This window comes from Haliaeetus albicilla, chromosome 29 (assembly GCF_947461875.1).
Source record: "Haliaeetus albicilla chromosome 29, bHalAlb1.1, whole genome shotgun sequence".
NCBI lineage: Eukaryota > Metazoa > Chordata > Aves > Accipitriformes > Accipitridae > Haliaeetus > Haliaeetus albicilla.
This window is the reverse complement of record NC_091511.1, coordinates 2,916,231-2,942,333: the sequence shown is the minus strand read 5'-3', so window position 1 is coordinate 2,942,333 and position 26,103 is coordinate 2,916,231. Positions and strand designations below refer to the sequence as shown.

General features: G+C 61.9%; 4 protein-coding genes across 15 annotated transcripts; 3 read left to right on the top strand and 1 right to left on the bottom strand.

Moving 5' to 3' along the window:
- Positions 1-34: 34 nt before the first annotated feature.
- Positions 35-16,534, bottom strand: LOC104325776 (serine/threonine-protein phosphatase 1 regulatory subunit 10). 10 transcript variants are annotated; one of them, XR_011322694.1, is made up of 21 exons: positions 16,448-16,534; positions 15,488-16,013; positions 11,427-11,545; positions 11,249-11,335; positions 11,007-11,142; positions 10,709-10,760; positions 10,550-10,627; positions 10,294-10,464; positions 10,059-10,161; positions 9,798-9,907; positions 9,585-9,685; positions 9,324-9,471; positions 9,083-9,238; positions 8,742-8,988; positions 7,401-7,476; positions 7,100-7,300; positions 6,825-6,936; positions 4,465-4,560; positions 3,943-4,347; positions 507-1,617; positions 35-472 (listed from the first exon to the last, which is right to left on the bottom strand). XR_011322694.1 is itself a non-coding variant. In XM_069774017.1 (21 exons), exons 5-21 carry the CDS (start codon positions 11,531-11,533, stop codon positions 3,677-3,679), a joined length of 2,652 nt encoding a protein of 883 aa, XP_069630118.1. In that variant the 5' UTR covers positions 11,534-11,545; positions 13,858-13,949; positions 14,272-14,319; positions 15,352-16,013; positions 16,448-16,534; the 3' UTR covers positions 3,305-3,676. The 10 variants fall into 10 exon arrangements, 9 of the variants coding, with proteins under 9 accessions (XP_069630124.1, XP_069630118.1, XP_069630121.1 ...); XM_069774017.1 differs by lacking the exons at positions 35-472; positions 507-1,617 and adding exons at positions 13,858-13,949; positions 14,272-14,319 and having other exon boundaries at positions 3,305-4,347; positions 15,352-16,013; XM_069774020.1 differs by lacking the exons at positions 35-472; positions 507-1,617 and adding exons at positions 13,858-13,949; positions 14,272-14,319 and having other exon boundaries at positions 3,305-4,347.
- A 229-nt stretch (positions 16,535-16,763) lies between these two features.
- MRPS18B (mitochondrial ribosomal protein S18B) lies at positions 16,764-18,517 on the top strand. The gene is made up of 7 exons (XM_069774144.1): positions 16,764-16,904; positions 17,345-17,444; positions 17,535-17,632; positions 17,721-17,789; positions 17,937-18,003; positions 18,079-18,138; positions 18,223-18,517. Exons 1-7 carry the CDS (start codon positions 16,785-16,787, stop codon positions 18,492-18,494), a joined length of 786 nt encoding a protein of 261 aa, XP_069630245.1. The 5' UTR covers positions 16,764-16,784; the 3' UTR covers positions 18,495-18,517.
- Positions 18,518-18,744: 227 nt separating this feature from the next.
- Positions 18,745-22,289, top strand: ATAT1 (alpha tubulin acetyltransferase 1). 2 transcript variants are annotated; one of them, XM_069774145.1, is made up of 10 exons: positions 18,753-19,050; positions 19,409-19,469; positions 19,545-19,636; positions 19,756-19,816; positions 19,916-20,029; positions 20,135-20,236; positions 20,759-20,804; positions 20,897-20,968; positions 21,076-21,253; positions 21,359-22,289. In XM_069774145.1, the coding sequence occupies exons 1-10, from the start codon at positions 18,953-18,955 to the stop codon at positions 21,381-21,383; spliced, it is 849 nt and encodes a 282-aa protein (XP_069630246.1). In that variant the 5' UTR covers positions 18,753-18,952; the 3' UTR covers positions 21,384-22,289. The 2 variants fall into 2 exon arrangements, with proteins under 2 accessions (XP_069630247.1, XP_069630246.1); XM_069774146.1 differs by lacking the exon at positions 19,916-20,029 and having other exon boundaries at positions 18,745-19,050.
- A 388-nt stretch (positions 22,290-22,677) lies between these two features.
- On the top strand, positions 22,678-26,083 carry C29H6orf136 (chromosome 29 C6orf136 homolog). Of its 2 annotated transcripts, none has more exons than XM_069774139.1 (6): positions 22,678-23,035; positions 23,838-24,155; positions 24,712-24,800; positions 24,897-25,097; positions 25,776-25,805; positions 25,885-26,083. In XM_069774139.1, exons 1-6 carry the CDS (start codon positions 22,898-22,900, stop codon positions 25,886-25,888), a joined length of 780 nt encoding a protein of 259 aa, XP_069630240.1. In that variant the 5' UTR covers positions 22,678-22,897; the 3' UTR covers positions 25,889-26,083. The 2 variants fall into 2 exon arrangements, with proteins under 2 accessions (XP_069630240.1, XP_069630239.1); XM_069774138.1 differs by having other exon boundaries at positions 22,687-23,035; positions 25,736-25,805.
- Positions 26,084-26,103: the final 20 nt, after the last annotated feature.

Genomic DNA, 26,103 nt, shown 5'->3' with positions numbered 1-26,103 from the left:
AACGCGTAACAACCACCACACCCAGCGCTGAGATAGCTGCTCCGGCTTTTTTTTCCACCAGTTTATTATTAATGTACAAAATATACAAAAGGGGGAGGGGCGGGCGCGGGGCCCCTCCCCCAGCCAAGTTTTCACAGAAAACAGCGTCTGGCGCAGCTCCCCAACCCCACCCCCCACCCCAAAAAAATCCCATCACCCCCCCAACCCCCCCCCCCGGCGGCGCAGCCCCGGGCGGCGGCGTGTGTCGCACGTGTGTGTGCAAGTGCCCTGGGCGCAAGGGGGGGGGTGGGGGTGGGGAAGAGGGGGCAGGGAAAGAGCTTTGGGACACACACCCCCCACACCAAATTAAGAAGGTGGGGTGGGTGGGGGGGTGTTTGGCCCTGGGGAGGGGCAATTGGGACCCCAGGGGGGTAATTACCCCCTGCCTGAGGCAGATTTTCACCCTGGAGAGGGTATTTACACCCTGTAAGGGCTGGTTTACCCCAGCGGGGCTCTTAAAGCCCCACTGGGGTATTTTGGCCCCCCAAAGGGGTAAATTTGGCCACACCAGGAGTAATTACACCCTGAGAGGGGGTACCAAGACCCCGGGGGGGGGTTACACCTGCAGGGGGTATTTACACCCTGGTGGGGGGTATTTGGAACCTGGCAGCATTTTAACCCCAGGAGGGGAGGAAATTAGTGTGTTGGAGGAGTGGTTACACCCTTCTAAGGGGATATTTACCCCTCCAGGGGGGTATGTGCACCCATGTGAGGAGTCTTAATGCCCTGGGGAGGGGTATTAGTGCCTGGGGGGGGTTGACGTCCTTTGGGAGGTCCAGCCCCCCTTCAGAGGGGGATTTACACCCCATGGGTGGGTATTTACTCCCCTGGGTGGGTAATTATGCCCCGAGGGGGGTGTTTCCACCCTACAGGTGGGTATTTACACCCCAAGGGGGGGTATTTATGCCCTACAGGTAGGTATTTACACCTGACAGAAAGGTATTTCCAGCCCTCGGAGGGGGGTTCTGCCCCATAGGTGGGTATTTTTGTGCCGGAGGGGGAGGATTTACACCCCAGAAGTGGGTATTTAAGCCCCATAGGTGGGTATTTACACCCTGAAGGGGGTATTTAGACCCCGTAAGTGGGTATTTCGGCCTCATACGTGGGTGTTTCTGCCCCACAGGTGGGTATTTACACCCTAAGTGGGGTATTTAGACCCCATAGGTGGGTATTTCAGCCTTACAGGTGGGTATTTTGGCCCCATAGGTGGGTATTTACACCCTGAGGGGGATATTTCTGCCCCCCAGGTGGGTATTTACACCCCTCGGGGTATTTGCGCCCTGGGGTGGGGGGAGATTTGAATTCAGCGCCGGGGGCATCACGGAGGCCTCACAGAAGCCATAAAAGTGGTGGCTGCAGCGCGAGTCTGAGAGAGAAGGAGGAGGAAGGGGGGAGAAGGGAGGGCGGGCAGGAGGAGGAGGAGGAGGAGGAGGCGGCGGCGGCGCGGGAGGAAGGGCGGCGGCGGGCGCTACGGCAGGGGCGGCCCGTTGACGCCGGGGTGGTAGAAGGCACAGTTGTTCTCGTACCTGCAGCTGCCCTTCAGCATGAAGTGGCGACAGACGGCGCGGCTCGACATGTCTGCGTGAGAGAAAAGGGGGGGGGGGGGGGAAGGCGCGTCAGGCGCCGGCGCCCCGGCCCCACGGCGGCGGCTCTGGGAGAAGGAAGGAGGGAGGGAGGGAAGGGGAATGAGGAGGGGGACGTTGGGGGTGGGACACGGACACACGCACACACGTGGGGTCGGCTCCCGGCCTCGCTCGGGGGGAGGGGGGGGGGGTAGTGGGGCAGCTGTGGGGCAGCAATGGGCCCCATGGCGAACCCCACTGGTCTGGCCCTAAGAGCTGGTGGGGAGCGGGGGGGCTGTGGGGCTGGCCCCCCTGCTAAGGGGCAGCGGTGGAGCCCCACGGCACCGTGATAGCTGTCGTTCAGCTGCATCTATGGGGCTGGCTGTGGCCGTGGGGACGAGCCCCGCAGTGCCCCGCTCCCTGCCCTATAGCTGGTGCTGCTGTCCCCGCTACGGGGCTGACAATCTATGGAGTAGCTATGAGCCCCGCAGCGCCCCAATCCCTGCCCTATTGCTTGGCCGTGGGGCTGGGCTGGTCCCTCTACGCAGCCGTGGGGCAGCGACGGACCCCCACGGCACCTGAGCCCTGCCTTAGGAGCTAGGCTGGTCCCTGTGCGCAGCCGTGGGGCAGACCCACAGCTGCTGAGCTCTTCCTCGCCGTGCCCCGGAGCCGGGGCAGCCGTGGGGTGGAACACCCCGGGCCTGGCCCTGTCACTGTAGGGTCCTGTGGAGCAGCCGTGGGGCGACAAGGCAGCTCCCAGCATGCCCTTGCTGCCTGCTCTAGAGCTGCTCTTAACTCCCAGCATGCCTCGCTGCTGCCCTAGAGGTGCTCTTAACTCCCAGCATGCCTGTCACTCTAGAACTGCTAACTCCCAGCATGCCTCACTGCTGCCCTAGAGCTAGTTTTATCTCTCAGCACGCCCTTGCTGCCTGCTCTAGAGCCGCTCTTAACTTCCAGCATGCCTCACTGTCACTCTAGAACTGCTCTTAACTCCCCGCATGCCTCACTGCTGCCCTAGAGCTAGTTTTATCTCCCAGCATGCCTCGCTGTCACTCTAGAACCGCTCTTAATTCCCAGCATGCTTCACTGCTGCCCTAGAGCCGTTCTTAACTCCCAGCATGCCTCACTGCCTGCCATACAGTTAGTTTTATCTCCCAGCATGCCTCACTGTCACTCTAGAACTGCTCTTAACTCCCAGCATGCCTCGTTGCTGCCCTAGAGCTAGTTTTATCTCCCAGCATGCCTCGCTGCCACCCTAGAGCCACTCTTAACTCCCAGCATGCCTCACTGCTGGCTCCAGAGCTAGTTTTATCTCCCGGCATGCCTCACTGTTGCCCTGGATCTGCTCTTAACTCCCAGCATGCCTCGCCACGGCCCTAGAGCCGTTCTTAACTCCCAGCATGCCTTGCTGTTTGCCCTAGAACTGCTCCTAACTCCCAGCATGCCTTGCCGTCACTCTAGAACTGCTCCTAACTCCCAGCATGCCTTGCTGTCACTCTAGAACTGCTCCTAACTCCCAGCATGCCTTGCTGTCACTCTAGAACTGCTCTTAACTCCCAGCATGCCTTGCCGTCACTCTAGAACTGCTCTTAACTCCCAGCATGCCTTGCCGTCACTCTAGAACTGCTCTTAACTCCCAGCATGCCTTGCCGTCACTCTAGAACTGCTCTTAGCTCCCAGCATGCCTCGCTGTCGCCCTCCTGGCATGCCTTGCCGTCGCCCTAGAGCCGCTCTTAACTGCCAGCATACATCGCTGTCACTCTAGAACTGCTCCTAACTCCCAGCATGCCTTGCTGTCACTCTAGAACTGCTCTTAGCTCCCAGCATGCCTCGCTGTCACTCTAGAACTGCTCTTACTCCCAGCATGCCTCGCTGTCGCCCTAGAGCCGCTCTTAGCTCCCAGCCTGCCTCGCCGCCGGCCCCAGCACCGCCCTCCGCCTCCCAGCACGCCACGGTGCCCCTGCCCCACAGCTGCCGTGGGGCCAGGGCGGTGGTGGGGGGGTGTCCCTTCGCTCCCAGCATGCCCTGCAGCTGCCGCGGGGGAGGGCCGTCCTCTCTCCCCCCCCCCCCCGTCCCTAGAGCCCCATGGGGGGCCGCCGCCAATCGGGGCCTCGGCCCCAGGGCCCGGGGGGCTCGAGGGGTTGGAGGGGGTGGGGGGGGGGCTCCCCCCCCCGCCAGCGGGGCAAAAAAGGGGGCGGGGGCGGGGGCGGGGAGGGGGCACCCACAGGCCCCTCCCAGCCGGGGCCAGGCCCGCCCCACAGCCACGCCCCGCAAGCCCCACCGCCCCCCCCTCCTCGCGAGGGAGGCGCCGGGGGGGGCCCTCCTCCCCCCCCGCATTTACCTCCTCCGTGGCCTCCGCCGTGCCCCCGGGGGTGGTCGCCGGGGTGGCCTCTGCCGTGATCGCTGTGGCTACCGGGGGGCCCCCTTGCGCCGCCGCCATTTGGGGGGCCCCCGTTGCGCCCCCCCCCTCCACCGCCGCCTCCGCCGCCGCCGCGGCATCGGTACGGGGGTTCGGCGCCGCTACGGCCTCGGGGGCGGTGAAAGGGGCCCCCCCCGCGCATGCCGCCACCACCGCCTCCGCCGCCGTGGGGGCCGCCTCGGATGTTCCCCCCCCCTTCTGGCGTTTCCCAAAAATCGCCTCCGGCGTTGCCGCGTTGAGGGGGGGGCGGCCCTAAAAGTCGGGGGCCTCCTGGAATTCCCGGACCTGGGGGGAGGCCGGGTCCCCCCCCGCCTCCTCCGTGGGGTCCTGTGGGGGGAAAGAAAGAAGGTAAGTCGAAGGGGGAGGCATACGGGTGACAACCCCCCCCCCACCTTCCCTGCGTCACCTCCAGTGTCCCCATGACTCCCCCGTGGTGTCACTTACCTGGCATGGGTCCCCCCGGCGGGAAGTGCTGCATGGCCTTGGGGCCGGGTGGGAAACCGTTGGCCATGGGGCCGGGGCCCAGCAAACCGTGGGGCACTGGGGGGGGACAAAGAAAAAGGGGGGGGAAGGTTAGTGAAGGAGGGGACCCCCAGCCCCCCCCAGAGGCCCCTGAAGTCATCATGCCCCCCCACAGCCCAAGCAGAGGAGAGGGGTTGGTGCCCCCTCCCCCCGACAAGGGTGGCCATAAGCAGGGGGGTGTCCCCAGTTCAAAGGGACACCCGCCCCCCCACCCCCAGGGGCATGTCGTGTCCCCCCAAGTTAAGGGGACCACCCCTGAGTTAAGAGGACCCCCTCTCGCCCCTGAGGGAGACACGGGGTCCCCAAGGGTGCCTAGAGCTTGTCCCCAAATTAAGGGGACCCCCAATACCGCCCCCCACCCCCCCGTGTCACCCCAGAGGACATGGGGTCGTCAGCAGCACCTGGGAAGTGTCCCCAAACCAAGGGGACCCCCAAAAAGCCTGTGTCACCCCAGAGGAGGACACAGGGTCCCCAGGGGCACGCAGAGCTTGTCCCCAAATTAAGGGGACCCCAAAATTCCTCTCTATCACCCCAGAGGACGCGGGGTCCCCAACGCTTCCCAGATAATGTCCCCAGATTAAGGGCATCTCAATATCCCCTGCCACGTGTCACCCTATAGGACACAGCGTCCCCACAGTACCCAGAACTTGTCCCCAAATGAGGGGGGCCCCCATACCCCCCCCATGTCACCCCAGAGGGGGACACAGGGTCCCCAGCTGTCCCCAGATCTTGTTTCCAAAACAAAGGGACCCCCTATACCCCCCCAGTGTCACCCCAGAAAGGGACACGGGGTCTCCAGTGGCACCCAGGCCATGTCCCCAGGCTGAGGGGACACAGCTCCCCCTCCATGTCACCTCCAGCCAGAGAAGGGACAGGTCCCCAGGCTGAGGGGACCCCAACGTCCCCCCCGCATCTCCCCCAGCATGTCCCCAAACCCAGGGGACACCCGAGTCACCCCTGGGAAAAGGGACAACAGGTCCCCAGCAGTGCTTAAAGCACGTCCCCGAGTCGAGGGGACACCAATATCCCCTCCCCCACCATGTGACCCCCGGCAGACAGGACACATCACTGGCAGTGCCCCAGCCCATAGGGACAGTTGGGGACACGTCACACATCCCCAACCCACAGGGACCCCCCCCAAGTGCCCCGTGTGCCCCCCCCGGGGATGGGGACAGATCCTTGGTGATGCCCAGAGGACCCCAGTGTCCCCCTGGGTCCCCAGGCTGAGGGACCCCCGCAATGTCACCCCAGACCACAGCCCAGAGCGTGTCCCCAAATCAAGGGGACCCCAAGGTAGGGGACAGGGTCCCCGGCACTTCCCTGAGCTCAGGAGACCCCACGTCACCCCGAGGTGGGGGACAGGGTCCCCAACACTGCCTGGAGCATGTCCCCGAGCTGAGGGGACCCCCACATCACACCAGAGCAGGGGACAGTGTCACCAAGTGTGTTCCCAAGCCAAGAGCACTCCTAATTCCCTGTCAGGGCACGGAACAGTGTCCCCAGCTGTCCCCCGATCGTGTCCCCAAGCCAAGGGCAGCCCTATGTCCCCGCTGGGGCAGGGGACAGTGTCCCCAAGCGTGTCCCCAAGCCCCAAAATACTCCCATGTCCCTGCCAGAGCACTGAGCAGTGTCCCCAAGAGCGCCCCGAGTGCGTCCCCAAGCCAAGAGCAGCCCCGCATCCCTGCCAGGGCAGGGGACAGTGTCCCTGAGAATGTCCCCGAGCATGTCCCCAAGCCAAAGGCATCCCTACGTCCCTGACTGGGGTGCCGGAGAGCGTCCCCAGCCGCATGCCCAAGCCAAGAGCACCCCCGTACCCCTGTCAGGTCACTGACAGTGCCCCCAGCATGTCCCCACACCAAGGACACCCCTATGTCCCTAGCATGTTCCCAAACCAAGGGCAGCCCCGTCACTATCCAGTGTCCCCAACTGTGTCCCCAGCATGTCCCCAAGGCAAGGACACCCCTATGTGCCCGCTGATGCAGGGGACAGTGTCCCTGAGCATGTCCCCAAGCCAAGAACACCCCCACATCCTGTCAGGGTGCTGTACAGTGTCCCCAACATGTCCCCAAACCAAGGACACCCCTTTATGTCCCCGCTGGGGCAGGGGACAGTGTCCCCAAGCCAAGATCTCCCTTTACGCCGCCTCAGGGGCGCAACTCAGGCTCCCAGCAGTCCCCCCCCGAGGCCACCCATCCCCACGACATTCCCCCCCCCCACTTCCACCAGCGACAGGGTGCATCCCCAACGGTGACCCCGATGGCCCCTCTGTGTCCCGCACTCACCTCCGCTCGGTCCCGGTGGCTGAGCCTGCAGATTTCCCAACAAATGTTTGATTTTATCCGAATAATCCGGTTGTTTCATCAGCTCCTCCGCTTTGTGGGTGCTGGGCCCACCCTGGGGACAAGAAGGGGGAGGACATAAAGTGAGCGGTGGGGGATGGGGGAAAAAAAGAGGGTACCCCCTTCCCCTCCCCCACAGTGCCACCCCCCCCCCCCCCCCTTTTTTGTGTCACCCCATTCGGGGGGGGCTCCATGCTGGGGGGGGGGGGGGGGGTTACCATGATGGATGTGAGGATCTCCTGCATGTTGATGGGGGCGGTGGGCGCCGGTCCCTGGGGGGTTTTACCGGCCCCCACGCTCCCCATCAGGTTGGCCAACACCGGCGGGAGTTTGGCACCACTGCCAGCGGCATCCGGGGAAGGTGAAGCAGCGCCGGCTTCCAATCCTTCAGGATAAACAACTTCCTCGGTGGAGCAGTCCTGGCGAGGGGAGAGAGAGGGGTGAGGGGAGAGAGAGGGGTGAGGGGCGAGGGGTTGGAGGGGGGGTACGGGGAGGGGGGGAAGCTACGGCGGCGCTTACCTCGTCCAAGGGGATCAGTTTGGGCGGCAGCGGTTCATAGGATTCCGGATCGGGTTCGTGAGGGCTGTCGGGGACGCTGTTGGTGAGGGAGGGGAAGGAAAAGGGGAAAGGGGAGGGCGTCAGAGGTTGGTGGATCCCTGGGATCTGGTGCTATCGTCCCGCTCCAAGTGGGATCCTCGAGGATCTGGATACCCAGCAGCCTCCCCCCCCCCCCCGCCCAACTCTAGATTCTCAAATCCTGGGTGTACACCAAAGACTTTGGATCCACAGGGATCTTGTCGTTGTCCCCCAAAAGACTTGGCATCCTCAGGGATCCTCCAGGCTCCAAAAGGCTCCTCCAGGCACTAGATCCTTGGGGATCCCGGGAGATTCAGGCTTACAGCAATCTGCTCCCCTCACTCGGATTTGGATCCGTGGGGAGCTGAGCCCTTGAAACCTCTACCTTGGCTCTGAATCCTCAGGGATCCCAGGGGATCTGGGACCTGAAAACTTCTCCCCCACTCCAGCTCTGGATCCTTGGGGATCTGGGCTCCAACAACCTCCCCCTGGGCTCAGGATCCTCAGATCTGGGACCTGAAAACCTCCCACCAAGGCTCTAAATCCTCAGTGATCCCAGAAGACTTGGGGCCCAGCGGTCAGCTCCACCTTTCAGATCCCTGAAGATCCCAGAGGATCTGGGCTCCAGCAACCTCCCCCCAGGCTCCGGATCTACAGAGATCCCAGGAGGACCCAGACTACAGCACAGTCTCTGCCTAGCCCCTGTATCTCTATAGATCCTCACAACAGAGACGATTGAGCTTCCAACCCTATTGATCCTGGGGGGCCAGGGCTCCCACAACCCCCTCCATGAGATCCACAGGGATCCTGGGGATGCCTGGCTCTGGATCCTGATGGATCCCAAGGATCTGAGCTCCAGGTACATCCCACAGCCACTAGCACAAGGATCCCTGGGGCCGCACCATGAAGATGCCTTGCACGTGCCCGATCCCCAGGAATCCCCCGAGCCCACTGGGTGGATTGAGAGGATCTGGGCTCCCCCCAGGCTCCAGATTCTCTGGGATAATCCCAGCTCCATCACCCTCCCACAGCCCACATGCCATCTCCATCCAGGATGTCTCTGCTGATCCTCACACCAGGGAAAATCAACCCCCCCTTGATCCCACAGGGTGCTGGGGATCCCCTGCAGCCCTGATCCAACGGATCCCCGGGGCGATCCACTCCCCAAGGAGACCTGAAGAGGAGGGGGTGGGATTTGGCACCCCGTTGCAAGGAGAGAGGGAATCCACAGTTCTGAGTCTGATATCAAAGGCGGGAATAGAGAATCCCAAGGGATCTACTCACCTCTCCTTGGACAGAAAAATCTCCTGCAAGATGCCCTTCTCTCTCTCAGCCTGAGTGAAGCGTTCCCGGCTGCCGCTGCCTGGCACCACGAGGGGAGCGGGGAGATCGAGAAGTTTGGGATAAACCCAGGGCACCTTCTCCTCCATGGCGTCGTGGCTGAGGCGCCTGGCCGTCTCAAAGGCATGGCGATCCATCAGCATCTCCCGCTTGGCCGCTTCCCCAAAATCCTTGATCTTGTTGACATTGACTGCCAGGAGGGAGGGGGACAACAATGTCACCCCCAAAAGTTTGGGGACACCAAGGAGGGAATGGGGGACACACAAGGAAGAAACAGGGCTCACCTCGTTCAGTCTCGTCCAGTTCGAAGTAGAAGTATTCACGGAGTTTGCTTTCCTCCGGCCAACTCACTGTTTTCTTTTTCCGACCTTTTTTAGTGAGCTGGCTGCTTTCCGACGCGTTTTCCATGGCTTTGGTGTCACCGCTCACCTCCGCCGAGCCTGTGGGAGGAACCGGAGGGGGTTCAGCACCCACCTTAACCCCCACACACCCGTGCTTTTCCCCCTCCTGGTTACCCCAACTTACAAGTCTCCATCGGTTCTGGCACTTCCACAGCCGGTACTGGCGTGCCAGGTCGATCCGTCTCCATCGGCTCCGAAGAGGCAGTGGGCTCCGGGGAAGAAGGTTTGGTGGAGCTTGTTTCAGGAGCTGGCTTCCCCTCGAAGGGGCTGGGCTGGAGGGGGGGAGAGAAGAGGGTGGTTATTATTGGGGGGAGGGTCTCTAGACAAGGAGGGGAGCCCAATATTCGGGGAGAGGATGTCGATATCCAGGGAGACTCCTCCTCACCTTGGCCGCCGTGGGGGACAACACCTTCTTCTTCTTCTTAATCTTAATGCCGGGGATGGGAGCGGAGTTGAGCGCATCGAGGAAGCCAAGTCCTTCCATAGCTGCAAGAAGGAGGAGAGGTGTCACCCAAAACCCCCTAATTGTCCCCAAAAAGGCAGCCAAGGGTCCCCAAAAAGGCACCTAAAAGACCCCCAGGTGTCCCCTCCTACTCACGCTGGGGTGGGATGATCTTGACTTTGATCTCCTTGGTGGCATTGGGCGCCGTGTTCAGGGGTTTGTATTTCTTCTCTGCAAGAGGAACATCTCCAGGAAGGGAGGAGATGCTGCAGCAAAGGGGGGAAAAGCAGGTCAGATGCCAGGAAGGACCCCCAAAACAGCCCAACAGCCCCCCCAAATCAGCCCCAAGACACTCAAAAGCAGCCTCCAAGCCCCCCAAAAACAATCCGAGCCCCTCAAGAGCAGCCCCAGACTCACTTTTGCCTCTTTATGGGCATCGGTTTCAGATTGTATTTATCAGTGGTTGAAGAAGAGTTCATTTTCTTCACGGGCGCTAACGAAGGTGTCTCCATTTCCAGCCCTGTTCGGAGCAGAGTGGGGAACATCATTAGTGCATCCCCTTGCAGCATCCCACAATAGAGCACAGCCCCTCAAATTCCCCCTAAACAGCCCCAAAACCTGCCGTCGCCCCATGGGACGGAGGGGGAATTACCAGTGGAGCGGAATTTGGCATGGCTGGGAGCGGTAGTGCGCAGGGATTTGGGTTTCTCCCGCTTCTTCTCTGGCATCTCCTCGGCTTTAATCTCAGTTTTGACTTCTTGGGTTTTCTCTTGGACAGGTGTCCTGCTTTTGTTTTCCTCTTTCCGCTTCTTTTTATCCCGTTCTGGGGGAAAAAAGATGGGAAAATGGTAAGACAGCAGTGTTGGATTGAGGAGGGGGAAGAACAGGGGGCACAGAGCGGGGCTCACCAGTCGGCTGGGCGCTGCTCTGGGAGCGGATGACACCCATCCAGTCACTGACGAGGATGGAGGCAAGGCGGCGCAGCTCTGTGGGGCAAGAAGGGGTTAAAGGAGGAATTTGGGGGGTGGGATTCAGGGGGTTTTGGGGGCATGCAGGAGAGCGTTCACCTTCATCGTCGCTTGACTTGCTGAGCTGCTTCACCAGCTTGGCTGTATTGTTCTGGAAGGGATAGAGACATGAGCTGAGTGGCAGCGTGCGGGATTACACAAAAACCACCCCAGGGACATAAAAGCCATCTTGGCGGGGGGGGGGGGGGGACGGGACACGGGACGGACGACAAAAGCCAACTGGGGGACCCAAAAGCCACCCAGGAGAGACAAAATTCACCCTGGGGGACACAAAAGCAACCCTGGGGGGTGACAAAAGCCACTGGGGGGGGGGCTATGACACGGAGGCCACCCCGACCTGTTTGAGGTGGTCGACGGTGAGGGGCAGGTGCTGCAGTGTGAGAAGGATCTGCTGCAGGAAGGGTACGTTGTTGGAGGCTTTGGAACTGGTGAGCCATGTGTTGAGCAGCTTGTAACCCCCAATCCGGATAAATCTAGGGAAAAAAGAGGGAAAACCTGTCAGGATCCAGCCAGAACGGGGTAAACCCCCCAATTCCTGCTCCCCCTGAACCCCCCCAGACCCCCCCCCACTGCTCTTACTTAGCCAGGATGTCCTGCGCCCGCGTCTGCAGCAAGATATTCAGGTAGATGCAGCGACTCACCATCTTCTGCGAGTCCTTCATTAAACTATTTAATGAGAAATAAGGCATCAGACACCCCCCCCCATGTCATAGTGACACTGGGGGAGGGACACGTGGGGACATTTTGGGGGACTCACTTGAAGATTTTGGTGATGCCCTCCATGCTCTTGACCTCGCCATCGCGGCCCAGGAAGCAGTCCAAGCCCTTGAGGAGCTCCTTGGGGTCGATGGGGCCCGAGCCCATGGCAGAAAAGCCCTGGGGGTGGGGGGTGGGGGGTGGGGAAGAAAAGGAGACGAGGAGGTTAGGACAGCGGTGACAACTCCATGTCCCCCCCCATAAGGCCTGTGTCGTCCCCCCCAAGCCCTGTCCCCAGCCCCCAGCTGTCATTCCCTTTGAGAGGGTGACAATGACAAACCCATCCCTGGAAACATTCTCGACCCCAGAGGGGGAAATCGCCCCCAAAATGCAGCTGTCAGAACCACGGTAGAGGGAGGTCCAAGGGACCCCCAAGGGACACCGGGGGACTGCCACCCCCTGCCGAGGTGACACCACAGTGACAGAGTGGCCCCCCGCTCGTGCTTTTAATTGGTGCTACCATCCCAGGGGACAGGGATAGCAGTTCCGGGCCACACCGGGGGGCAGAGCCCCCCGCCAGGAGCAGGGCGAGGATCCAGGTGGGGCACAACACTCCCATTTTTAATCACACAATCCCCCTCCCCACTCAGTTTTACCCCAAGAGTTAATTAACAAGTCAGTGCTTAACAAGGCACAAAGACCAAGATGACGAACGGAAGGACAGCGGCGCAAGGGAGAGGGGGCCAGCGATGACGGCGCAAGATTTAAGGGTGTCATGTCCTCCCCCCAATCCAAGGCACAATTAAATCTGACAGCAAGCGAATTAGCTATTAATTAGCAGGCTAATAATTAGGGCCAGCACCCTGCTAACGACCCGGCACCCATCAGATCCCTGACCCCAATCCGGCCTGACTGGCCAAGGGGGGATTTCATCCTCCTGACGTCAACCTACTTCTTAGTTACCACTAATTAGAACCTTCTCTGGCTTAATTATGCCCCAGCTTTGCTAACACAGGCAGAAAGGCAGCAGCTGCGAGGAACTGGGCTGCTGGGTTGGTTTTTTTTGGGGGGGGGGGGAAGGGGGGGAAGTGTGAAAACAGCCCCAAAATGCTGCCAATTGGGGGGGGGGGTGTCAAAAAACACTCCAGAATACCAGTATTTTGGGGGGGGGTGGCACCCAGCCCCCATTTTCTCCTCACAGCAAAGACTTAAGGAGCTGGGACTTTCTTAAGTCCCCCACACACACAAGGTTGATTAAAGGATACAGGCAGCAGAACCCCCTCCCCCTTCTTGGGGAGGTATTTTTGGGGGGGGGGGGTCAGCGAACCAGGCACGAGCTGCCCCTCTGAAAAGACACAAGAGCACATTAATTCCAGCACAACCCCCTCCAGTATTCCCACCCCCCCACCAATAAACCAATTAAAGGGGAAGGCAACTTATTTTAACCCGAAACTGGTTTTTTTTAAGCACAGAAGTCCTTCATAACCTTTGACACCCCCCCCCCCCCGATGAAAAGGAGCCAAGACCCAGTCTGGTGACTCATGGTTTGGGTCTCCCCCACCCCTCAGGGCCCCAAAGGTGCTGAGGCCACCGCCCGGGTGACAGAGCCCTGTCCTGGCTTGGGAGAGAGACCTTTGTGCCTACCCCCTAAAAGAATTTGGGGTTTTACCCCCATTTTTCGGGTTACCCCTCCATTTTGGGGGGGCACACAGAAGCAAACACCGACCCAACAGCCCTCAGCATGCCCACGTTGTGGTGAAGCCACTCAAATACCACTGGGGGGGTTAAAAACGTACAAGAGGACCCCAAAAAGAACTGAGGCCCCCCCCAAGGGGGTAAATCACCTCTTGGGGGAGTGGGGGGCAAATCCCACCCCCCCAGAATAAGGGCAGGGGGGCTTGGCCTGGCCCAGCCCGGCCCTGCCAGCAACCAGCCACAAGGCTGAGGAAGGCCTGACCCCCTGCCCGCCACCACGTTTTTACACTGCTTTTGCTCATTTCTCCCCCGAAAACCACTTTTTGGGGACAGAACCCCCATTTTCGGCGAGGGGGGGGGGTCACACGGACCCCAAAACCGCGGGTGAGTTTGGGGGGGGGGGTCTACCCGCTGTCCTGTCCCCCCCCCCAAAAGGGGAAATGCTACCACTGGAAAGAGCGCTTGGAAGAAAAGAGCTGTCCCCCCACACACGCCAGGCTTAATTCGGGGACAAATTAATAAAAAATTCATCATTTTATTAACAAAACTTAGTATTCTTTTCAAATTTCTCTGCTTTTAACCAAAATCTATCAGATTTGGGTGTCGAGTGTTTGGCCGGAGCGGGGGGGGGGGGGGGGGTAAAAAATAAAATAGCTCCCGACCCAGCGCAGCATCCGCATGCACCGGGAGACGGATGGTAAAGAAAAAAGGGGGATTTGGGTTTTTTTTAATTAAAAAATAGATAAAAAATAAAGGTTGTGAAATGTAATTAAGACCAGAAAGGTTTTTTTGCTTACCCGGCGGGTTGCAGTTGTTCCCCTCCCTTTTGCTGAAGTAAAACCAAGTTCCCTTCGCTTCCTAAGCCTGTACCGCACACAGCACCTCCGCGCTGCCAAAACGGGGCAAATTCATTGAAAATCGGGAAAAAATACAGGATTTTGGGGGTGCGCCCCCCCCAAAATTGAAATTTTTTTGGGGGGGTGAAGCCCAGTGATAGCATTTCCCTGTCACGATAAATTAAAGGTTATAAATTGCTTGAGGACGCTGTTCCCCCACCCCACCCCCCCAAAACCACCACCCAAACCCACCAGGGAGGGGGTTCCCGAAAAAAAAGGGAGGAAAGGGAAAAGAGGGAGGAGGTAAAAATAAAAAAAATAAAAAAAAAGACCCTATTTTTGGGGAAGAAAAAGGGGATTTTTGGCACAACCTACAAAAGAAGCAGCGGCCCGCAGGGTCCTACTCTGTACAGCACCGGGATCCTGCAGACGAAAGCCGGAGGGGGGGTACGGTTAGAGCGGGATTTGGGGGGGGGTGCAGGATAAATTGGGGGGGGGAATAAAGAGGGGGGGAAAGATATGAGGGGGCCCCTGGCCGGCAGCGCGGTGGGAGGGGTTTGCCCGGAGCCGGTTGCATCAGCCGCGGCCGGCAGCAAGGCCCAGGCGCCATTTTAGAAGCCGAAAAAATAAAGCAAATTGGGGGGGTTGGGGTTTTTTTGGGGGGGGGAAAGGAACACACACAAATATAAATATAACGACCCCCCCGCCACCGCGCAACACCTACACCAATTAAAACAGAACGATTAAATCCGCGTGGATTAGGGGTTTGGGAACCCCCCCCTAAAGACAAAGGGGCTTCGAAGCCCCCCCCGCCCCGGGGGGGCCCAACCTGTAACGAAGTAAATATCTATAAAAAAAAGGGGGGGGGGGGGGGGGAAAGGAGGAAAATGAGTTTAAAAAAAAAAAAAAGGACAAAGAGCAGGCGAGCGGCCGCGCCATCTTGGCCCCAAAGCTCCCCAAGTCGGGTTTATTTTTGGGGGGGTATTTTTGTTTTTTTTTTAAAGCCAACCCTGGGTTTTTTGCTTGAAAAAAGCAGGTTTTTGGGTAAAGCTAAGCCTGCCTAGCAATCTTTATTGCTAGATTGCACCCCCCCACCTTTAACCACCCGCACCCGTCCCCAGCCTTCTCCCCCCCCCCCCCCATTTCTCTGCGCAAAACAATCCTAAAATGGCACCTAAAAAATAAAAATATAAAATAAATCATTCTTTTTAACATTGAATTTTCAAAATTAACCCGGATTCGATGAGTTCTAACAGCCGCCCCGCAATCTTTATGTACAGATTGCTCGCTCGGGTCCCCAATTTCTGTCTCCCCCGCAAAAAACCAAGCGATTTTGGGTATTTTGATGATTTTTTTTTTCCCCTTTTGGTTTTTGCGTGGGAGCTCATCAACCCTCCTCCACCGGCTCCCACATCTTTTTGAACAAAATACCCCCAAATTTTAAGGTTTAACCACCTTTTAGCAAAGCCTACGTCCTCCTCAAGCACACAGTTGGGGCTCTTCCTCCCATTATTTTTTCTCTTTGGTACAAATAAAGGATTTGGGGGGTTTTTTTGAGGGGAATTCAGCTCGTTGAAAATTCAACACTTACTATCCAATTATTTTTCTCGCCGACAGCGCTTCAAGGTTTGGATTTTGGCATTGGTCGTGTTATCAGAGCAAAAAAAGAATTGCTTTGTTTTTGGTCATGGCTTTAAAAAAATGCAGCAACTTTTTTTTTTTCAGCTTGATGGGTTTTTTTGGGGGGGTTGTTGGTTGGTTTTTTTTCCCTAAAGGGGTGGTTTTGTCGAGCTAAACGATGGAAAAAAAATAAAAAAAAAGTTGCTTGGATTAAAAAAAAAAGGGATTTTGCCTTTGTTTTGGGGGGGGAAGAAGAGGGAGAATATGTTTTTAAGTGGCAGTTTCCTTCGAGTTTGAAACGGCTTCCCAAGGACGGTCCAAAGGACGGAGGCTGCGATGGCGGCTCTTCCACGGCACCGGGATGGGAGCGGGAAGGGGGGAAGAAAGCTTTTTCTTCCCCGTTTTTTTTTGTATTTGTTTGTTTTTTTGTTTGTTTTGTTTTGTTTGTTTGTTTTTCTCGTGGTAAAGGCGACGGCGTCTCTCAAGAGCAACCAAACCTGGAGCGGGGAAAGGAAAAAAAAAAAAAAGAGGGGGGGTGGGGTGGGCACAATAAATAAAAAAAAATAATGAAAAAAAAATTAGAAGCAAAGAAGAAAGACACGAAATGATTAGCAGTCGTTATCCCCGGTGAGAGATTTAAAATTTTAAAGGGGGGGGGAGACTAAAAAAACCGAAGGAAATCGCCCTTGGCGGGGGGGGGGGGGGGGAGGGGAGCGGTGGTTTCTCCTCATCTGAGGAGAAAGGAGAGGGCTGAGGGCCCCGTCGCCCCCCGGCGGGGTTGGAAAAGGTGGGGGGGACACACACACCGTTTTCTCAAGGCGAAGGGACACTGGCCCTACAACAGGGCCCCCTCCAGCGCCCCAAAAAAAGGGGGGGAACCCCCCACCCCCGCCCGCTCCCCAACGCCGCCCCGCCGGAGCTGTCTACTCACCTCCACCTAGCCCTCAGAATGGCGACGGTTAGAGCGGCCGGACCCTTTTATAGTCGGCCACGCCCACCAGCCTCGCCCCACCCCTTCGACGCACGTTCCATCCTCCCTCCGCCGGCCCCGCCCTGTGTAGCGTCACTGAGGGGACCTACTGCGCCTGCGCAGAAGCCGCCAAGCCGCCCCCCCGCCCCCGCCCTGCGCATGCGCGGCCACCGCCCGCTATTGTTCCTCGGGCTGTGTGGCGCAGTTTTTATTCAAGCGGCGACGACTGCGCATGCGCGGGGGGAAGGACGGAAGGAGCCGTACGGCAAGATGGCGGCGCCCCGCCCTCTCCCTCCGTATGCGGGGCGGGGTCTGCGCCTCGCGGCCCGGCGGCAAGATGGCGCTGGCCAGGGGGTTGGCGCTGCTACGGGCGGCGAGCGGCGGACTCCGGGGACCGGGGCGGCCGCTGTGGGTTCGGGTGAGGCGGGGGGGGAACCGGGGAGAAGAGGGAGGCGCTCGGGGAAACCGGGGAGGGGGGATCGGGGCGCTGCCACGTGCCGGCGGGGAGGTCCCGGCGCGGGTGACGTCACTGGGCGGTGGGCGACGTCACAGGAAGGCGGTTCTCCGCCGGGGGCGGAAGGGCCGGGTGTTGGAAGGAGGAGGGGCACAGGCACGTGCCTGAGGCTCTGGTGCCGCGTGACGTCACAGGGATGCCGGCGCTGACGTCACTGGTGCCGGCCCCCCCTCCCTCCCCGCGCCCCCCACTTCCTCGAGGAAGGGGCCCGGTGTGACGTCCTAGTGTCCTGCGTTCCCGTGATGTCACTGTCCCGCGGGTGGCCTGTTCTGCAGGGGAGGGGTGGCAACCTGTAACGATGACGCCGTGGGTCCGGCCATGACGTCACACACCTCCCCCCCCAGGATGTCCCCCGGCTCTGCAGCACCCAGGCAGCACCCAAGGGCACTCCACCCCCCCCGTCCCCCTACCAGGAGCGGCCCTGGGAGTACCTGGAGAGCGAAGGTACAGGGGGGAGAGGGAGATTGGGGGGCTGGGGGGGGTCCCCAACCCCCCCCCCAAAAAAAACCACCCTTTCCCTCCCCCCCTCCACAGAGTACCGTGTCACCTACGGTGACAAACCCGTCTGGCTGGGCTACCGCCGCAACCACAAAGGCGCCATCCCGCCCCAGCGCACCCGCAAGGCCTGTTTGGTGAGGAACTGGGAGGCACCGGGAGGGACTGGGAGTGGTGGGGAGGGGGCACCCCTTGATCGTGGTTTCTGTCCCCCCTTCCCACCAGCGCAAGGGGAAGCCAGTGGGAAACCCCTGCCCCATCTGCCGTGACCGCAACCTCCATGTGGATTTTCGGGTAAGTTGGGGGGGGGGGGGGTGGTAAGATTTGGGGGGGGGCTCCCCTCCCCCCTGCAGCCCTATTTCCTCTTCCTTCCCCCCTTTCTCCTCTTTTTCCCCCCCTTTCTCCTCTTTTTCCCCCCCTTTCTCCTCTTCCTTTCCCCAGAACGTGAAGCTCCTGAACCAGTTCATCTGCCCCCACTCCGGTGTTGTCTTCCACCCCACACACACAGGTGAGGGGGCACCCATGGGTGCTGGGGGTGGGGGGGGAGGAAGCACCCATGGATGCTGACCGCGTTCCCCCTCAGGGGTCTGCATGAAGCAGCACAAGCTCCTGACCAAGGCCATCGAGCAGGCACAGGACCATGGTGAGCCCCCCGCGGCTGGGCACGAGGAGGGGAGCGGCACCCACGGGTGCTCCCCCTCCTCACCCCCTTCCCCGGCCCCGGCAGGTCTCCTATGGCTCCAAGCACCCTATGTGCCAGTCCCCCGGGATGACTTTTCCAACCAACACCCGGCTGTTGGCAAGACCCCGCCAGCGCCCGTCCTGGCCCCCGGCCGCCCTTGGTACCCCTGGTACGAGTGGCAGCCTCCCCCCGCCGCCGCCGTCGCCCGCATCCGTCGCCTTTACAAGGATTACCTGAAGGAAGAAACGGCCCCACCGGCAGCAGGGACGCCCCCAGACAACCCTTCTGCCCCCTCCGTGGAGCACAGAGGGGAATAAAAGCGTCTACAGCCCCCGCTAAAGACTCGCCTTCTTCCACTCGGGGAAACTGAGGCACGGTGCTGACAAGATGGCGGTCGTGCCGCCAAAATGGCTGCCGGGTCATCAAAATGGCCGCCGGGCCCTCAAAATGGCGGCCCTTCGGGGTGGGCGTGTGGCGGGGGATATATCGCGGCATGCTTTGCGGTGGCAGGAAGGGGGGTGTTCCCATCACGCTTCGCGGCGGAGCGGGATGCCGGTTGCTAAGGGCGGAGAGTTGATGCAGAGGGGGCGGAGCTTGGTTGCTGGGGCGAGCGAAGACGAGGTAGCGATTGGTTGAGCGGTTGCTAGGGGGCGGGGTTAACACCCACCGGGCCCGGCAGTAGTAGTGGCGGTGGCGGCGGCGGGGCCGGGCCGGGCCGGGCCCGGCGGGCGAAGGCAACAGCGGGGCCTGGCCCGGCGGGCAACGGGGAACGGCCATGGAGTTTCCCTTCGACCTGGCCCCCCTGTTGGGCGACCGTTTCTGCGTAGTGGACCAGCACTTGCGACCCGCCGGGCGCCGTGGGCCCACCCACCGGTACCGGGGCCTAGGCCACCTGGGTCTGCCCGGGGCATGCTGGGAAACTGGAGGTCCCCATTGCCCTGGCCATGGTTGTTAAGGGGGGTGGGGGGGGTGGGGGTTGTTGCCCCGGGGCATGCTGGGAAACTGGAGATCCCCATTGCCTTGGCCATGGTTGTTAATGGAGGGGGGGGCTGGTGGTGTTGCCCCAGGGGATGCTGGGAATTAGGGGGTCCTGTAAGCCCTGCCCCAGGGCATGATGGGTAATGGCTCCCCATCACACCCCCCCCAGTCTGGGTCTTTTTATGGGTGGGGGAGGGGGGACTGGGGGGGTGGGGGGTGACACCGACACCCCCCCCGTGTCCCCATGGCGCAGGGGGGACCTGGAGCAGCAGCTGAGGACGGTCATTGACGAGCTGGGCAAGGCCTCGGCCAAGGTAGGGGAGGGTAACTGGGGGCACTGGGGGGGTTAAGAGGGGGGCACTGGGGGAGTAACAGCTCTTCCCGCCCAGGCCCAGGGCCTCCCGGCCCCCGTCACCAGCGCCACGCGCATGGAGGCCAACCGCCACGTCCTCTACATCCTCCGTGACACCGACGGCCGAGGGTGAGCGTCTGGGTGTTGTGTGTGTCTGTGTCCCCCCCCAAGCCCCCCTCCCTTTCCCCACCCTACAGGGGACCCAGGCATCCAGTGACACCCCCCAAATCTTTTCTGTCCCCCCCCAGGACCCCCAAAGGCGCCGTCATCGGCTTCCTCAAGGTGGGCTACAAGAAGCTCTTCCTTCTGGTGAGTGTTGGGGGGACTGGGGGGGGGTGCCTGGATGCCTGGGTCCCTCCTGGTGGCTATTTTGTCCCCCCCCACGGCCATTTTGTGTCCTCCCCCCAGGACCGTAATGGTGCCCACAACGAAGCGGAGCCACTTTGCGTCCTGGATTTTTACATCCATGAGTCATTACAACGACATGGTTACGGGCGGGAGCTTTTCCAGCACATGCTGCAGGTGACGAGGGGGGTGGGGGACCAAAAGGGACACACACACACATGGTGGGGGGACAGAGAGACATTGGGGACCACCCTATGGCTCACTTACCCCCCCCCACTGCAGAGCGAGAGGGTGGAACCCTGGCGTTTGGCCGTCGACCGACCCTCTGAGAAGCTCCTGGCTTTTCTCCGCAAACACTACGGCCTCGCCGACGCCATCCCACAGGTGGGACACACACACGCACGTTGGGGACGTCCCTGGGGTGCCCCCCCCACCCTCTTGGGGTGCCCCTCGCCCTCCTGGGGTGCCCTCACCCCGGGTATTTGTCACCATTCTTGTTCCTGGCAGGGGAGTAAATGGTCTCTTGGCTTCACCAGGTTGGGGTAGAGCCATGGGAATTGCCCCGGGGGGGCACAAATCACCCCAAATATTTGCCCCAAGGGGGGGGCAGAGTCTCAGGAACTGCTGGGGGGGGTGGGAAATCACCCCCCAGATTTGCTCCAAGGGGGGCTAGAGCTTTAAGAACTGTCCTGGGGGCGGGGCAAATTGCCCCAAGGATTTGCCCCATGGGGAGATAGAGCCTTAGAAAATGCCATGGGGAAGGCAAATCACCCCACAGATTTGCCCTAAGGTGGGGTAGAGCCTCAGGAATTACCCTGGGGGGTGGCAAATCATCCCCTGGATTTGCCCTGGGGGGGGCAGACAGAGCAACCCCTCACCCCCAACCTTCCTCCCTAAACCCCCCAGGTGAACAACTTCGTCATCTTCGAGGGTTTCTTCTCCAACCGACCAGGTGAGTTTCGGGGGGGTGACAAGGGGGGGGGGGGGGTCTATGGGCTGACCCCCCCACCCCCAGCCCTAATAACGCTTCCCCCCTCCCAGCAGCCCCAGCCCGCCGCCCACCCCCAAAGCGCCCCGAGGAGGAGATCAAGCCTTATTCGCTATCGGAGCGCGACTGTAAGCTTGCAGCCGGGGGAAACTGAGGCACGGCACCTGCTGGGGCTCCGTTCTTTTCTCAGATAAGAGGGGCGGGCCTTGTCTAACCTTGAACCAATCGCCTTCAGTCTTACGAGAAGAGACGGAGCCTCCTTGGCCATTCAACTTGACCTCGGGGCGGGCAGGGGGCTCGCCGGTGCGCGGCAGCCTCCGACCGTTCCTGCTGCGGCGGGAGACGCCGGACGGACAGACGGACCCCCGGCCGCCGGACGGACGGACGGATGCCCCCCAGCACCGCCGCGCTAGGTGGGCTGCCTTATTTTATTTCTTTTTTTTTCCCAATTTCGCCATTTTTTTGCCTCATTTTTCACTTCCCGCCCCCCCCGCTTTGCTGTTTTCTTGCCCCCGCAGCTCCCTCGGGCGCGCCGGCCGATGAGCCCCACGGCAGATCTCCCCACGGCAGGGCCGTGGGGGGCTCAGCGCCTGCTGGGTGTAGGGATGTGGGGTGCCTGTCCCTGCCCCACAGCCCCCCTGGGTGCCAGTTCCTGCCCCATAGCCCCTATGGGTGCCTGTCCCCACAGCCCCACTGGGTGCCAGTTCCTGCCCCACAGCCCCTATGGGTGCCTATCTCCCCACCCTTGTGGGTGCCCGTCCCTGCCCCATAGTCCCAGTGGGTGCTAGTTCCTGCCCCACAGCTCCCGTGGGTGCCTGTCCCTGCCCCACGGGTGCCCCCTTCCTGCCCCACAGCTCCCGTGGGTGCCTGTCCCTGCCCGGTGGGTGCTCCCTTCCTGCCCCATAGCTCCCGGGGGGTGCCTGTCCCTGCCCCATAGGTGCCTGCTCCCACTCCACAGCCCCTCTGAGTGCCCATCCCTGCCCCACAGCCCTACTGGGGGGGGGGGGGCAATTCCTGCCCCATAGCTACCATGGGTGCCTGTTCCTACCCCATGGGTGCCTGCCCCTGCCCCACAGACCCAGTGGGTGCTAGTTCCTGCCCCATAGCCCCCACGGGTGCCCCTCCTCACCCCGGGGGTGCCTGTCACAACCCCACAGGGGGGTCCCAGTTCCTGGCCCATAGCACCCATGGGTGCCTGTCCGTCCCCCCCAAACCCCAGCCCCAGTGGGTGCCCGTCCCCACCCCACACGTGCTCATCCCTGCCCCACAGCCCCCATAGGTGCTCATCCTCCCCCCCCCACAGCCCCTGTGGGTGCATGTCCCTGCCCCATGGGTCCTCGTGTCCCCCCCACGGCCCCCGTGGGTGCCCATCCCCACTCCACGGCCCCGGGGGGGGGTGCCCTTCCCCTCCCCTTTTTGGTTACATTTCAATAAAAATGGTGACTCTCAGCTTTGGGTCTCTGGTGATGTGGGGTCCTGGGGGGGTGATGTCACCGCTGGAGGGTGATGTCACCGCCGGGGAGGGCGTGGCCTCGCTCAGCGCCGCCCCTTGCTCCGCGCGCTCGGAGCTGTACAGCCGCTGACCTGGCTCTTACGTTTAGTAAGCCACGCCCCGCGTGGGTTACGCCCCTCCTCCCCCGCTGGAGAGCCCTCTCTCCTATTGGCTGCCGGCGAGCCGGCTCCGCCCCCTCCGGGCCGCGCCCCGCGCCAACGGAGAATGAATGGGCCTCGCCGCCTGGTGGGGGGAACGACTGCGCATGCCCGTCCCTCCGGCTTCCCGCCCGGCACATGCGCAGAGGTCTCCCGCCCACCGCGCCTGCGCATCCGCCCGGTCACCTTCCCCGGCGCGTTCCCCACCGCCCCGCTCTCCGCTCCCTCTCCCCGCGCATGCGCGTCGCTCATCTCCCGCCTACCGCGCCTGCGCCTCGGGGCGAGGCGTGGGCGGAGTCAGCCCGACCCGGCAGCGGACGCGCAGGCGCAGTAGAAGCGCCGGCTTGAGGTGAGGCGCGGCCGAGGCGAAGCCCGGGGGGGGGGGTGGGTGGTGGTGGTGTTCCGCCATGTACCGGCACGGCCGGGCCGCCGCTACCGCCGCTTCCCGCCTCCGTCCCGCCGCTCCTCTCCGCGTCTGGCCCCCGCTCGAGGCCGCTGGGCTCGGCCCGGACCCGCCGCGCCGCCGTTACCGAGCGCGGCCGCAGGTGAGGGGACGGAGGGGGGGGGGCCGGGTCTGTGGTGAGGGGAGGAGGAGGAGGAAGGGGGCGGAGCTATGCAAATAGAGGGGAGCGGCGGGGGCGTGACTACGCCGATGGCCGTAGCGGAGGAGAAGCGGGGCTGGGGGCGTGGCCTGCTGTTTGAGGGCGTGGTTATGCTATTAGGCATAGCGGGGTCGGGTGGATCGGGGGCGTGGCTATGCAAAGAGGAGCCGCGGAGTAGAGGTGAGGTGGGGCGGGGTGCTTGCTTGGGGCGGGGCTATGCAAATAGACATAACGGGGTATAAGCGAGGCGGGGCGTGGCCTGCTGGGGTGGCGGGGATATGCAAATAGATTGTGTGAGGTGGAGCGTGGCCTGCTGCTTTGGGGGCGTGGCTATGCAAAGAGACATAGCGGAGAAGTGAGGTGGGGCGGGCCCTCCTGTTTTCGGGTGGGCGTGACTATGCAAATAGACATCGCTAAGTAGAGGTGAGGGGGCGCCGACTGTGCTGAAGGGGCGTGGCTATGCAAATCGAACAGAATGGGATCCTGCTGGGGAGGCAGCTCGGGGGCGGGGCCTGCGCCTTGGGGGCGGGGCCGTGGGTGGCTGAGGGTCCCCTGTGTGGGGCAGTTCCCTCCCTGGGGGGGGGAGGGGCCCTGCTGGGTGCTCCGTGGGGCAGATCCACCCCCCTATAGGGGAGATGACCCCCCCATGGGGCAGATCCATCCCCCCGTGGGGCAGCTCACCCCCCATGGGGCAGCTCCATGTCCCCCCCTTGGGCACCCTCACACCCCACACCGCCCCCCCCAGGACCTGGAGCCCACCCGAGGCCACGTTTCGGCGCTGCCCCTCCTGCCCCCCCCGGCACTGTCATGGCCCCCCCCGGCCCGGCTCTCCGGCAGCCCCCGCCTTCGAGCCTTGTCCCCACCGGAGGGGATGGAAGGTGACATCACCACGGTGGACGGTCATCGGGAAGATGACATCGCCGTCCACGATGGCCCTGCCACTGCCGTCCTCCTCCTCCTGCGGCCCCCGTCCCCCTTCCTGGCCCCTGCCGGGCCCCCCCGCACCCCCCCACCCAGCATGGAGGAGCACTTGGCTGTCATGCACCAGAAGCTGCAGCACGAGGTGACAGAAGGGTGACATTAGGGTGACATTGGGGGGTGGGGGGGATCTTTCTGTCCCCCACTGTAGGGTGTGTCACCTATAGGTGGTGATGGGGTGGCATTGACAGCACCGTGGGGCACATGGGGTGACAAGATGGAGGGAGGGTGGCAAGATAGGGGGGTGACAAGATAGGGAGTAGGTGACAAGATTGGGGGAGAGTGACAAGGTGAAGGGGAGGTGAGAAGATGGGGGTAGGTGACAAGATTGGGGGCAGGGTGACAAGGTGGGGGTGACAAGGTGGGGGTAGGTGACAAGATTGGGGGGCTAGCAAGGTGGGGAGGAGGGTGACAAGGTGGGGGGGACAAGATAGGGGGTAGGTGACAAGACTGGGGGGTGACAAGGTGGAGGGGAAGGTGACAAGGTGTGGGGGGGTAACCCCTAAGCCCCCCCCCCCAGATCCGACCCCTACACCCAGCCCCATCACACTGCCACCCACCCCTGGGGTGGGGTGGGGGGGCTCACGTCCCCACACAGGGGTGGGCTGTGACCCCCCCCTCCTCTTTTTTCCCCCCTCCAGCTCCCCAATTTCTTCCTGAAAATCCCCGACTATGGCCTCTACTCCCCTGACGTCGAATTCATCAACCACCTCCTGCACCTCCACACGCGGTGAGTGACCCCCCCCCAAAACCTTCCCGGGGGGAGTCCACAGGTTGGGGGGGGGGTGACAACCATATCACCCCCCCTCCCTGTCCCCAACACCAGCGGGCGGCCGATGTACCAGGTGGCGGTGGCCTTGTGCCGGGCGGTGGCCTGGGGTTACTTCGCCAGCCTGCGGCTGGAGGTGCTGGCGCTCACCCGGCACCCCGAGGACTGGAGCATCCGGGCACGTTGGCGCCTGACGGGGCTGCCCCTCCACCTCTGCCTCCTGCGCTTCTACCGACGGGACAAACGCCACCTCCTGCGGTCAGCACCCTCCCGGCACCCTTTTGTCACCCCACTGTCCCCAGGTTCCTTCTCATCCCACTGGAGCGGGAGCTGGGATCACCCCGTCCGCTGTCCTTGCCAGTCTGTCACTCTGTTACTGTCCCCTCTGTCACCACATCCTTGTCACCCCACGGCCCGACAGCCCTTTCTCACCACAGACCTGTGTCCCCTCTGTCACTGTGTCCCTGTCACCCCATGTCCCCACATCCCTGTCCCTCCCCAGGGTGGGATGCCAGCCCCACGTCCCTGTTACTCCTGGGGAGGGGGAATGCCAGCCCTGTGTCCCAGTGTCCCCCATGTCCCCACATCCCTGTCACCCCCCCAGGGTGGGATGCCAGCTCCATGTCCCCTACGTACCTCGTGTCCTTATCAATCCCCAGGGTGGGACGTCAGCCCCGTGTCCCCCACATCCCGCATCCCCACATCTCTGCCACTCTCTGGAGCGGGGACGTCCCTGTGTCCCCGTGGCCCTGCCACTCCCCAGGGAGGAATGCCAGCCCTGTGTCCCCCATGTCCCCACATCGCTGTCCTTCCCCAGGGTGGGATGCCAGCCCCGTGTCCCTTGTGTCCCCCGTGTCCCCACACCTGCCCCTGACTCCGTCCCCCACCCCCCCCAGGTCCTACGACGCCTTCTCCACCTTCTTCCTCAACTCGCAGGGGCTCATCCGCTGCCACCGCGTGGACAAGGTAAGGCCGGGGGGACACCGGGGGACCCCGCAGTGTCCCTCATGTCCTCCCCCCGCCCCTAATTTTGTCCCCCCCCCAGCTGATGCCAGCCCCCACGGCCGTGACCGAGGCCAAGAAGCTGCTGGTGGCAGCGGCGGTGGCAGTGGCACTGGCCGAACCGGGACCGGCCTTACGCCTCGCCCTGAAGCCCTCTGCCACCTCAGGGGACACCTGAGTCCCCAAATCCCTGTCCCCTTCCCCCCTTAACTTAATGTACAGAATAAAACCAAACAAATGGAGCTGCCGCAGCGGTGACAAG

Excerpts from the sequence above, each read along its gene's own strand:
- LOC104325776 (XM_069774018.1), bottom strand. The coding sequence starts at position 11,533 with ATGGGCTCGGGCCCCATCGACCCCAAGGAGCTCCTCAAGGGCTTGGAC. Across the intron at positions 10,628-10,708 it reads CAAGTCAAGCGACGATGAAG|AGCTGCGCCGCCTTGCCTCC; the intron begins GTGAACGCTCTC and ends CTTGCCCCACAG. Across the intron at positions 9,908-10,058 it reads ATGCCCATAAAGAGGCAAAA|CATCTCCTCCCTTCCTGGAG; the intron begins GTGAGTCTGGGG and ends CCTTTGCTGCAG.
- ATAT1 (XM_069774145.1), top strand. The coding sequence starts at position 18,953 with ATGGAGTTTCCCTTCGACCTGGCCCCCCTGTTGGGCGACCGTTTCTGC. Across the intron at positions 19,470-19,544 it reads TGGGCAAGGCCTCGGCCAAG|GCCCAGGGCCTCCCGGCCCC; the intron begins GTAGGGGAGGGT and ends CTTCCCGCCCAG. Across the intron at positions 20,237-20,758 it reads TCGCCGACGCCATCCCACAG|GTGAACAACTTCGTCATCTT; the intron begins GTGGGACACACA and ends TAAACCCCCCAG.
- C29H6orf136 (XM_069774138.1), top strand. The coding sequence starts at position 22,898 with ATGTACCGGCACGGCCGGGCCGCCGCTACCGCCGCTTCCCGCCTCCGT. Across the intron at positions 24,156-24,711 it reads ACCAGAAGCTGCAGCACGAG|CTCCCCAATTTCTTCCTGAA; the intron begins GTGACAGAAGGG and ends TCCCCCCTCCAG. Across the intron at positions 25,806-25,884 it reads GCTGCCACCGCGTGGACAAG|CTGATGCCAGCCCCCACGGC; the intron begins GTAAGGCCGGGG and ends TCCCCCCCCCAG.
- MRPS18B (XM_069774144.1), top strand. The coding sequence starts at position 16,785 with ATGCGGGGCGGGGTCTGCGCCTCGCGGCCCGGCGGCAAGATGGCGCTG. Across the intron at positions 17,633-17,720 it reads GCACCCGCAAGGCCTGTTTG|CGCAAGGGGAAGCCAGTGGG; the intron begins GTGAGGAACTGG and ends CCTTCCCACCAG. Across the intron at positions 18,139-18,222 it reads CGAGCAGGCACAGGACCATG|GTCTCCTATGGCTCCAAGCA; the intron begins GTGAGCCCCCCG and ends CGGCCCCGGCAG.